General features: G+C 45.8%; 1 protein-coding gene across 1 annotated transcript; it reads right to left on the reverse strand.

The window, feature by feature from the left end:
* Positions 1-1,852: 1,852 nt before the first annotated feature.
* LOC137167656 (interferon alpha-inducible protein 27-like protein 2B) lies at positions 1,853-6,558 on the reverse strand. The gene is made up of 3 exons (XM_067569888.1): positions 6,395-6,558; positions 3,782-3,928; positions 1,853-2,009 (listed from the first exon to the last, which is right to left on the reverse strand). The coding sequence occupies exons 1-3, from the start codon at positions 6,540-6,542 to the stop codon at positions 1,981-1,983; spliced, it is 324 nt and encodes a 107-aa protein (XP_067425989.1). The 5' UTR covers positions 6,543-6,558; the 3' UTR covers positions 1,853-1,980.
* Between the last annotated feature and the right edge of the window lie 6,250 nt (positions 6,559-12,808).

Here is a 12,808-nt window from a genome sequence, read left to right on the forward strand (position 1 = left end):
GCATCAAAACAGTCGGGTTGTTAAGAAGGTGCTCCTGTCCTAATAGGCGGTGTCCTGCGTGGTGGGAGGGTCCCAGATCTCGGGCTCCTGCCGTAGCCTGGAAGTCTGCACAACAATGAAACAGCCCTGCGAACCTGAGTTGGCTGGCACGGGTCAGGTGTGGGTTTTTCTTATCCGTACTTAACTTTAAGCATGTACTTAAGTTCCATTGAAGTCAATGGGGCTTCTTTAATACAGCTGCTTTCCTGAAATGGAGGCTTATTTTTTATCCATTTGCAGCACAGTACATGTGGTTCCCCTTCTTCCCCCTCCTCCTCATCCCCCTCCTTTTCTTTTGCCAAGGCAGCTTTCTGAATAAGTGTTTTATTCTAGAATAGCTGCAACTAGGGCCAATGAGAGTCTGTCAACATCAGCTCAGGAAGGAGGGAGCAGAGCTAGTCCTGGGAGCACGTGAGCATGCAGGTGCACGTGGTAATCCCCAAGATTAGTCATGCGACCTCAGTACTTCCCACATGGCAAGAAGCAGTCAGGGAGGGAAACGCTGGGGCCTGAAGACAGAGGTTAGTTAGTGCCTGTAGCAGTAGAGGCCTAATTCCTGCTTCCCTCCTCCTATAGTCTAGAGGAGTGAGGATCTCCTCCCCTAGTTTTGGGGTGGGGAGAGGGAATGATGTTTCCACAATAGGGAGAATTCCTGGTAAATCTCTCCCCCTCTTAGGATTCAGGGTAGACACAGAGTGAAGATTTCAACACCCTCCGTCCCCACCCCAGTTCTTTCTGATGTAAGTCTCTCTCTCTCTCTCCCTCACTCCACTGGATGAGAGGCGGAGCAGCAAGAGAACATGTGCAAGGTTTATGGAGGGAAGGGTGATCAGCAGGGGGCATGGGAGGAAAGAAGCAGTAGGGAAGTATATGTATGTGGAGCACAGGATTATGGGGATATGGATATGAGGGAACAATGGGGTGTGAGTGTGTGTGGGGGGGGAGTAGGACCAGGGGAGTATATGTATGAGGGTGGCAGAAATTTGGGTGCAGGCAAATGTGTGAGGGGGGCCGGAATGTGTGGGGAGAGCCAGCGTGGATGAGGGGTTAAAGGTTTGGGAAATGAGTTGATTAGGGTAAGACTTTTCCCTGCACTAAAGACAATGTGTCCGTCTGGGCAGCTCTCAGACGTCCTACAAAAATATGTAGGAGTAATTTTGATCTTTTAGTGACAAAACTGCTAAGTTTTGAATAGAGTGTATAGATACTATAGAAGGAGGAATATTAGAAATAAATGATAGACAGATGAAAATATAAATAGGATTATGTTAGACATTGAGTTGCTTGCTACCAGTCCTGATTTTCATGGCTATTTTGTGGGGACACTTAAATAGACTTGAATTCATTGCATTATGATTCATTGCACAGTTGGAATCGCTGATTAACATTACATTGGCCTGTGGCATCCTGTGCTGATGCACTATCACATCAGGACAATGTCATGCAGCTGTCATCTCCTGATGACATCATGACACTATAATATTTTCTTGTCAGGCAAGTGAAGGAAGGCAGCCCTCATACTTGAGCTCAATGTGGTAAGGTGGCTATCAGAAACCCTATGATCCTCCTTGAATCAGCTGTTCCTATGTTCTGAACTTGTAATCCTGACTGTACATTTATTGCTACATGTGTGTGCGCTTACATGTCGGAGAGTATGTCAGAAAGTCATAAAACTCACTGGCCAACACTCACAGAAGTTCCATTAGGAAAAGTCTTTGGGAGAGGAATTCGAGACCACCAAAACAGAGAGTAACTAAATGAATAATTAACATGCAACTGGAAAAAAATCACACATTTCCTGCACAAGTCTGGGACTTCAGTAAAGTTTTTATTCTGCATATTAAAGCACTGACACTTCATGTCACCCGGGTAAGGTGACCAGTTGTGTCCTACAGGGATGTGCTGTTTGAAGAGCTGGCAGGCTGAGCAATGCTTCTTTATTCATTTTTTGCTTCCTTTACCACCCATTGCTAAAAGAAAAATAGACATTTATATACACAATAACAACCTTAAATTATGTGTCTTTAAGGTAAAGGTAATTTATGGAATATAGAGCCTTTGATATCTGATCAGCTGTTCAAAACCTGCCCAGGTGTAACTCTGAAAACTGCTCAGTGACTTATGTAAAATGAGCTGGAGGCATCAGTCCAGTTTCTAGTGTAGCATAAAACCTACCACCATAATTAGCGCCCTGGTTGGCAGTCTCACCAGAAAGGGCAGGTGATGAATGGGCCGTAGAGAATGAACTACACAGTACTTCCTCACACTAGGACTGGTTCTTCCAGCCAGGTCTGGGCTGAGGTACATTGGCAATGTAGTGAGAAGAAGCTTACACTTGTGTTAGCCACTTTCTGTGGCTAAGTGCAAATTCCACACCCCGCTCCTACCCTCTCCGCCCCTGAACCAGCAGGGGGATTCCCCTTCCAGGGACCCCCAGCCAGGGAACCAGGACTCATGCAGTCCCCCAGATTCACTTATGTGGGGAGTGGGAGAGAGAAACTCTAGGCAGAATTAGCTCATGGGAGCAAAGAGACCCTCTCCCCAGCAGGGGCAAGCAGTGGAGGCCGTAACAATAGCTGCAACAGCTCCTTTGGAATTTTTAGACAGTGATGTCATTGGACTTTATCTTCTCCTGGATGTATCTGGGCAAGTTTTACTCTTTGCTGATTGGCTACTTGCTAAAGACCCTCCCAGTGCTGCAAGTTCACTTTGTGCCTTCCATCCTCCTCTCTATACTTTCCGTCTTCTTTCCCCCATCAATATTGTCCTTCCCTTACTTGTGAGGCAAACCCTCAACCAGAGCCAGAGCTGCTCATTCAGCTACAACAACTCATCCCTCCAGCAGAGCTTGCAGTGTCTCATCCCTCAGGCATGCTGACGCAGCCTACCCCTGGGCAGGCCCCAGGTCAGATGACCCCACAAGCGCAGTATTTCACTCTTACCACCAGAGCCAAAAGGTAGTCAGTGCAACAGCACCACTTGGCTAGGAATCTCCTGCAGTCTTGTGGTGTTGCAGACTTCCAAGGCTTCCAGCCTGTCCTCAATCCTCTCCCTGTTCCTGCCCCAGCCTTCCCCGAGCTTTGTCCATGCCCTATTCTGACTTTGCTCCAGCCCTGCATCCACCTGCTGACCCCCAGACCTTTGGACAGATTCCAGCCTGGCTTGGACCTTCGGCCTGCTTCTGGACTCTGACTATGATCCTGATTTGGCTTGCTACGGACTCGGTTCCCCATTCTGACCCACAGCCTGCCTCTGGACCCTGGTTTCAGTGCTGCCCTCAGCCCTACATCTGGCTTCGTCATGGTAGCTGGCAGCACAGCTCTACTAAGACTTCTAGAGATGCTAGCAGCTGTGCTGTGGAAACAGTATTAGCAACAGTGGGAAATTTTACAGATTCCATAGCATGAGTGTGGCCTCATAGAGAAATTATTCCCTGTTCCAATGTGTTGCCAATGCATATGTAACCCAAAACTCTATTGGACTTTTTTTTCTGCCATAGCAAATATCAAAGTTTGTAATGCAGCCCTAGGCCAGTCTCAGCATTATGGCTTTCCAGTAGCTTTCCAATTTCTGCTTCTGATTGAAATCAAGTAACAAGCAGTTACTTCAATCGTTCAATGCAGTGGCTTTGCTTAGCCACACCTGTTCATATAATCACATTTAAAGAAGTATATGTTGACATTTCTGAATGCTCAGTAAAAACTTTGATTTAATTATAAATAATAAGAGGACTTTAACTTACAGACAGACTGGACGGTGGCTGTTGTACCGCCCTTTGGTGTTCCTCCTCCATGAGACTGAGCCTCTTGGGACATCATTCCAGATGCCTTAGATCCACCGGAGATCCCACTACTGGTGAAACCAGATGAATGGGTTGAGCTTTTGGCACCTGCAACAGTGACAAAGATAGTATTAATGAGATCTCCTGTCTGGAAGGGGCCTCATCCGACAGTATGGCATTTTAAAGCTATAAAAGACTTAAATTCTATAAAATGTTTCAAATAGGGATATCAAAAATAAATGCAAAGAGATGGATAGTTACTCATCCCATTCCACCAATATGCAAGAATTTCAGCAATGAGCAACTATTTTGGCTGCTGCTGTTTCCAGGGTGGAAGGACATGGTCCTATTTAGAAACCAAGTCTGTAGCATTTCCATGGTGATGTGGGTGTACCATCTTGAATGGGCCAGGTAATACATCTCTTCTAAGTAGAAGTCCTCAGATCTAAAAGATAAACTACAACTCCAGGATGAAGAGGTGGTTAACAACTCCGTTCCTTTAGCTCAATGGAACTTTCTACAGTAAAGGACTATGGATCGTCAGAAGCCTCACCACCTTCCATTTGCAGTGTAAGGTGCATTTCTTGGACTTTGCATTCTCCAAGATAAATATATAGCAGCATATTTCTCTAAATATATTTTTAAAAATCCAAAACAAATCACTCCACTGCACACACTTCTCTCCCTAGGAGTGAGGATGAGAGAACAAACAACATGTGACATGTGTAGTCATGTAGCTTAATGCCCGGCTGGAAGGTGCTCAAATACCATGGTGAATGCAGTATAAAAACCTATAGTGACTAGAATAGAGTAATACTGAACACTATTCTGATGCTGATACAGACTGAAACGCTCCTCTGCAAATGTTCATGCTGGGGTAAAGGTGTGTGTGTGTGGGGGGGTCTAAAGAGGTCATACCCAGGAGGAAAGGCTAAAAACTGAATTTTATTGAACAAGGAATTCCAATGAACACCTGTGCAAGGGAGACTAAAACCTCTCGCTCTCCCCCGGGCAGGCATGGCAAGCTCTACACTGCAGAGAGCCAAGGCAGTCACTGACCTTGGTGGCGTTATGGGGCTAATATTTGCACAAGGATAAGTGCTATTCTGGAACATATCCAAAAGGCACAGGTCAGATTTCCTTTAGCATCAGGCACGCATCCTTCTCTTCTCCAGAAATGTGTTTTCCAAAAACACACATTTGATATACTCACTGCAAACCTATACTCTCTGCTAAAGTTTTAGTTCCCTTCTATGCCTCTGAATGAATCTCAGCAGATAGAGAGTGATAGGAATTCATTCCTTTGCCTTGCGCTCACCATCCTCATCCTCCCCACAGTGGTCACCATTAAAGAGTTAACATTTGCCACTGGTTATCACACCAGACTGTGTTTGAGATACCACAGAAGTCACACCCAACATCCAACCGCCACCCTGATTACATCCACTTTCTTATTGCTGGGAAAGCCTCACTCCAAACTATGAAGTATCACTATAAGCCATGTCCCTTTCCTCCCCCGCCCTCCCCACAACTGAGTCAATCCCAAATTTTGCTAATAAAAAAACAACCTAAACTGCATCAGTCAGCCATCACAGGACAGATTAGGTTTTTTCACTGTTCTTATATTCAGTTATTATTTTGGAAAGCTGCCCATATTTTCCTAAGGTATGGAATTGTTAATGGTTTATTTCAGCAGAAGCTGAATGTAATTTCATGGGACAAAGAAAAGGCACTTCAGTAGCATAAGGGCATGCTCCCTGTCGAATGTCAAAACCTGCTGTGAACACTGGAAAGGTGACAGTTTCTCAGACAAAAGGTTAGAAGAATCCTTTATAATGGAAAGTGGTGGGTAACCTAAAAATATGGGTTGCTAATATCTCCCACTAAAATATATGTTTTTAAGGGTGCTCCTTGTATGTGAGTGTGTGGTATATATGTAAGTTTCTACAGTTTGTTAGAATACATATACCGTATTTCCCCATGTATAAGATGCTCCCATGTATAAGACGCACCTTAATCTTGGGGCCCGAAATTTGAAAAAAAATGTATTACGGTAAAAAAAATCTACAACCACTGTATAAGACGCACCCAGTTTTTAGACCCCAAATTTTTCGAAAAAAGGTGCGTCTTATACATGGGGAAATACGGTAGTTATCAGGGCACTCACACACACACACAGTGGGCACCCTTAAAAACTTACCGCTTCTGGCATCATTTTCAATACTATGGATATTCCCTATCAATAAAATAGAGAATTATCACAAATAGAGTTGTCTCAAATCTCATAAATAATGTTTAAATGGGAACTTTTGAAGGGTGTGCGCTGTAGCTCTTTGTATGCATGTGTATACACATACATATATAATCGGTTCCATTAACACCTCAGTTATATTGGTCAATCATTTTTACTTCAAGGAAAGTGGTAAGTGAGAAGCAAATATTTGAGAGCTTATTTTTTAGGGCAGAATTGTATAATCAATATTAGGTTCTTTTTAACCCTCCTTCCTCAGGTGGAGTAGCCTTTTAAAGCCTTTAATTTCTTTTCTATGTAAAAGAAGAAATTTCAGCTCATACCCATATGCTGCAGGGTAGAAGTAGATCCTCCAGAAGGCACACCTCCTCCATGGTTCCTTGCCTCATTGGACATGATTTCGGAGCCAACTGAGCCTCCTTTTATCCCATCTGGGGTATAACCAGCACTGTGGACGTTTTCGTCTGACATCCTTCCTTCTGCTTTTCTGGACTGAAATGAGCTCCTGTGTAGAGCTTGTGTCCTATAAATACCCCTCTAAGGACTGGCTTCAGTACAGGGGAAGAAACGAAACTTACTTGCTACAGTTTCAATTACTTGAAAATGAAACTGATCACAGCTCTGTGAGTCACTTCTGTGATAACTTTTTTCATTGATTATTTTGCTTCACACCCTGATATTACATATGTAAGGAGTGGAGAGTATAACTGCCTGGCTCCATTCTGTGGCTATATTATTTGTAAAGGGACATACACTAAATGCATAAAGTTATTTTAGCAATTAGGATGCGGGAAAAGTGGACAGCTCACTCAGCTTCTCTCTCTCCTTGCAACTGCTTTGGAAAGAGATCAGATAAATCCACACTTCACATATGCTGATTTTGTCTGTTTCTGTGTTGTTATTTGTATTGCAGTAATATTCAGAGGCCCCCATAAGGATCAGGGCTCCTTGTGCTAGGTGTTGTACAAACAGAGTAAAAGACATTCTTTGCCTTGAAGAACTTTCAACCCAAACTAAGTGTTGGTCTACACAGGGAAGTTTACCAGCAGAACTATACCAGTATAACTCCAGCCCGCTGACCCAATTTTGTTTGAGATTCTAGACCCTGACTAGAAAACCCCTAACTCTGGGCAAAAGCAGATCTGGCCTAATCTGTTTATTCCTTCAGGGCTGACTGAGTTCAGATTCTCCAAGAACAATCATCACTCGGCTGCTGAGAAATTTAAATAAGGCATCACTCTAGTTTTTATAACATGTTTTAAAACCATTATTTTGCCTGTCAAGAGACCTCTTCAGCTCACAGTTTAATAACAATTTGTCTTGGGGTTGTCTTCATCAACCTTTTAACTGGGAGCCAAATGCTCTAGCCACTTAAGCTACCATGGATAGTCCCTGTTACCATCCCTTCTGCCACATTTACTCCAACCCCTTAAATGTTCTTATGTACATTTCATCTGTGACTTATCTTTGTGTCCCCCTTCCATTTGAATCACGAGGGGACTCCTGGTGGGGGTCCAGAATCTCAAATAAAAGTTGGTCAATGTGCTGGCTTTGTGCACTGTCCTTGTGATCACATTCAGCAGCAGCTTGCTTTCAGGACAGGGTCTGGTGTCTCAAACACCAATAGTGTCAGTGTATTTGTTTCTTCAGCTCCCAAAACTTGCTCACATAACTTATCGTCATGAGCCATCTGAGTGCTGGTCTTGGTGAGGCTTGATTCAAGCAACTTTTAGGCATCTCCAGCTTTAATCATCTCACCTTTTCAAAGACAGCTCATCCTCTTTTATACAGTAGTTGTGCAGAACTTACTTAGCCAATAGTTTAGGGACAGTGCTTCAGAAGTCTTCATTTCTATGGAAGGAGGACCTTCTGGCTGGGTCATAGTAGAATGGGGATGGTTGTCGACAAGGAAGGAGGTAGGGCGAAGATACTGGCAAAATTATTTTTGTATATTTTATACTTGGTAGGTTACAGTTTATCAAAAACAAAAGGTATATAGCCTGTTCCTCTGACAGGGGCTCCAGGTGCTTGTGTATGTATGGTGGGCATATGGGCAGTCTGGTTTCTGGGCCAGCACAAGCTACCTCTGAATCTCCCTGTTAGGGGGAGCACTCAACTCACATGAGCACCTCCCGTCGGCTGGATGTGAACCTGAACACACTCTCTCTGCTCGCGGTGCCGCTTGTCGGCCCTTGCCCTCATCAGGTGGCTCTTCAATGGCTCAGTGCTCTGGCTAAGTCACACATAGTGTTACCTCAGAAGGGGTTTCATCCATTTCACAAAGGTCCAACAGGGACTGCTGCCATGCCCTTGTTGGGGTCTGCAGCCCTGTTTCTGGGCTTAGTACTCAGTCCTTTCTGGGGTAGCTTTAACTCTGTCCCTGTCCTGTTTTTCAGCACTTCCCTCAGGGCTTTCTCCCTGGAGAGTTTGTCCTCACTAGTTCTCTGGTGTCCCTTTAACTCCTGTCTTCACGTGGGCCTCTGCACAAGCCTTATCCCCTCTTCAGGGCTTAGCCACTTTCCCAGTGGCCAGTGGGGGGACTCAGGTCTGCTTTAGAGGATGACAACTGAGGATGCCAGATTTAGGATAAACTGCTGAGGAATAGGGCAGGCTCACCCCAAACTGATGGTATCATTAGATTATACCAAGCCAGGAACAAAAGAAACTTCTGTCTCACCACAGAGTTAACAAGAAGTCAAAGATGCAGTCTCCTTAGATATTCCAATCCTTATTTCATCAGCCAGACACTAGATTCTATAATGAGTGGTTATTGAAAACCAAATTTCATCACATATAGGGTCCTTCCAATCTCAAGAGATCAGCCACTTAGCCAGGTGAATATATAACTCAGATCTTACCCAATAATCACACTGTGGCCAATCCTTTAGTAACTAAAATCGAAGGTTTATTAATAAAAGAAAAGACGAGAGATAAGATGGTTAATAGATCATATACATACAAGTAATCTTTCAGTGTTCATAAATCAGGTATGTAGCAGTGATGTTATAGACTACTGGCTTGTAAAGTCTCTGGTAACTTCCAAAAGATTGGAAGAGCTGCAGTCCCTCAATTAGAATGCTCACTTCAGTTGTCAGTCCAGAGTTCAGAGAATCAGAGCAGGAAGGAGGCAACATGGAGATGATTCAAGGGTCCTTTATACCCTCTTCCATCTGCTTGGAATTTTACAGTCCCCAAGCAAAGCTCACAGCACAATTTGTGGAAAGTTATAGGCACAAGATGGAGTCCAGGGTCACATGAGCATATCACATGCCCTTACATGACTGCCTCTGTGAGCCAGCAAGCCATTATCCATATTCTGGCTGAGGCATCCATAGGAAGGCTCACCAGGCAGGACAAGCTTCTTCTATGGTCCATTGAGAGAGTTAATTGCCTTTGGACCATCAACACAAAGCTGTCTCGTTCAATGTAGATTTTACCTGGTGGGTGTTACCCCAGGAACAAACATGTCTGGGATACAGATATATATAGCCAATATTCATAACTTCAGATACAGTGATGATACATGGATTTAAAAAGGCTAATCACCTTTAGTGAATCATAACTTTTCCATGACACCTTATATGATAGACAACTGCAACAAAACTTGTACAAAGTATAACAGTGGCAATATTAATTTTATAAATGGTCATATTTCAATCATATAACATCATTCCAGGCATGCCCACTACTCTGGGTCCAACCCAGGGACGCTATACATAGCAGCCACCTACTGCTTCACTTTAATAGTTACTGCTGTTATTCTCTGGGCTGCTTCCCACTCTGTTCCATCACCCTATTGGGTTCTGTTCCCTGTTGGAGCAGGGTCTCTCCTAGGCCTCCTTGCCTGGAGAGTTTCTTTGTCTTCCAGTCCTTCTTCTCCCTTCTGGTCCCAGCCAGCAACTGACCTACACAGGCCCTGCAGCTCCTTTTAACTGAGTCTGCTGGGCTCTGTCTGCTTTCCTGCGCAGGCTTTCAAAGTAGGTCTGCAGGACCTATCTTTACTGCTCCTTTTCTGGGACAGAGTGTGGTAGGACCACAGGGCCTCCAGCAAGAGGCTACAAAAGGATCACAAGGGACTCTTCACCGACATCGATGTGGGGTGATCTGGAAAAGTGCATGACGTGCACATCTTTAGGAACTGAGATCTGTTCAAAAAGATGCAAGCAGGCACTTTCTTCCCAGACCAAAAATAACTATTGGTGATGTTGAAATGCAATAGTGATCCTGGGGGACCCTGCCTACCCCTTGCTCCCCTGGCTAATGAAACCCTACACCAGGCACCTGGACAGCAAGAAGGAGATGTTCAATAATAGGCTCAGCAAGTGCAGAATGGTTGTGGAATGTGCATTTGGACGTTTAAAGGCTCGCTGGTGCAGTTTATTCACTAGGCTAGACCTCAGTGAAAAAAACATTCTAGCAGTTATCTCTGCATGCTCTGTGCTCCATAATGTCTGTGAGACAAAGGGGTAGAAGTTCCCATTGGGTTGGGTCATGGAGGCAGATAGCTGGCTGCCAATTTTGAGCAGCCAGACAGCAGTGCAATGCTGAGAGCCAAACATGGAGCGCTGCACCTCAGGGAAGCCTTGAAAAATCAGTTTTGCAGTGAGACCTAATATTTCTGAAAAATCTGTGTTCTGTCTTCCCTTCCCATCACCACCCATTCTCCAGCAGTACAGCATGTGATACCTCCCCCCACCAGCGCTAATCCCTGTGGTCTCAATAAAGAAAGAGTAATGATCTGTAAAGCCGTAAATTTGTATTGTTGGTCGTTTACAGTGGAGGGAAAGGAAGTTATTTCAACACTATGCATGCATTGTATTGGGGCTGTGAGGAGACACAATGTTTCAATGTGCAAACAGCAAACAACACAGTCCCATTTCTTAAAGAGGCTGGCGCCTCTTTCTGCTCCCCTCACCTGGTGTTGAGTGGAGCACATATGGCACCCTGCTCAACCTCTTCCTAGATTGCTTGGGGTGGGAGCTAGGAAAGAGTGCGTGAGTTGAGAATTTTTCAGGGGCTGCAGAGGGAGTCTTGTTATTCAAATAACAAATGTCACAGGATCTTTTTTAGGGGATAAGGCAACAAGCCACTTTTATTGGTACAGAGGGGGTGTGTGTGTGGGGGGGTGAAATTCCTCCGAGTGAAACCATATGTGGGCACCCATCTCGCGACCCCTAACACCCATCGCAGTCATGTGCTATCTTATAACTTGTGGTTTATGTACCCCAAAAAAACCTCCCATGGCAGAGGAAAAGAAAACCAATTGTATGGAGCGGGTACTGAAAATTTGCACCATCTTCCCTAGGTGACCATGGGTGATATCAATCTCTTAAGGGTAACAGAGGTGGAAAGGGAGCATTTACTGCAAGCATCTGGGTACAGGCCTGGCTCTTATGCTGCTATGCTGTGTTCCGCAATGATGCCTGCACAATTAAGAAGAGAGTGGCGGGGAAAAGTGTCCTATTGCAGTGGAAGAAATAAGGCTGCTCTCCACAGAAACCTTCTGCAAAGGATTACAAAGTACCTAAATGAAAGTTCTTCTTCGAGTGATTGCTCATGTCCATTCCATTATAGGTGAGTGCACGCCACCATGCACGGTTCCCAAAACTTTTTTCCCCTTAGCAGATCCCATAGGGCCAGCTCTGGTGCTCCCTGGAGTCCTGCGCACATGCCGCGGTATATGAAGCACTGCCGGCCCCACGGCCCCTCAGTTCCTTCTTTCTACCCATGACAGTTGCTGGAACTAGCCTTGCTTTCTGCAAGTACCATTCCCCATTGTTCAAACTCTTTGTTATTCGGAGTACTTTAGTTAGTTTTAAGTAGTTGTTAAGTAGTGTTAAGTTTAGTTAGTGTTAAGTCCCTGAGGGACTTAGGGTGGTCGGGCCAAGCCGCGGTCGCCTGGATTTAAGCCGTGTGCCTCCTGCGGGAAGGCTTTCCCACTCAACGCCCCCACAATTGGTGCCTTAATTGCCTGGGGGAAGAGCACAGGAAGGATAAATGTAAAATCTGCAGGGCTTTTAAACTGCAAACTCAGAAGGACCGAGAGATCCGGTTAAAAGCCCTGCTCATGGAGGCAGTGCTCCGCCCGCTGTCCGAGCCGTCCCACTCCACCTTGGCACCGAGCTTCACCTCGGTGCCAAAGAAGAAGAGACAGCATGCGGAGCGCAGACACTCCCCTGTGCCGTCGGTACGGGCAGGGTCGAGTGCAGAGACGCACCGGCCATGGCCCGTCAAGCTTTCTCTGGTGCCTGCATCTCCGAGCAGGGAGCCTCCCTGGACTCCTGGAAGTGGGAGAGTGCCCCTGCCGACGCCGTTGACACCGTAGGCTTTTCAGACGGCAAGAGCCGTGTTGGCCTTGCCCATGCCACCTCCGTCCCCCCTCTGCCGAGGGAGAAGGGGCTGGTTTCCCGGGGCAAACTCGCGTTGGGGTGGTGCAGATTCCCCGGTATGAGGAGGAAGATCTCCCACCAGGGAGTAGAGTGAGGATGCTCCCTCAGCAGTTGCTCCAGGTCAGCATCGTCAAGCCAGCCTCCTTCGACTTGGGATCTGGAGTTTCCCTCTCGGCGCTGATGTCAGTCCCTGGCACTGGAGGCAGTGCAGGCCAAGAGGCGGCACTGGTCAAGATCCACCAGGCGACGCTCAGACAGCTCCTGCCCGCATCCCTGGCACCGAGTTTGCCTGCACTGAAGTGGTGCGGAACCTGGTCGCCATACGAAGACCGCGCACTGTGCAGTCCC

Source organism: Emydura macquarii, unplaced genomic scaffold, assembly GCF_026122565.2.
Source record: "Emydura macquarii macquarii isolate MOO-44397 ecotype Brisbane River unplaced genomic scaffold, CSIRO-AGI_Emac_v2 contig_2948, whole genome shotgun sequence".
NCBI lineage: Eukaryota > Metazoa > Chordata > Testudines > Chelidae > Emydura > Emydura macquarii.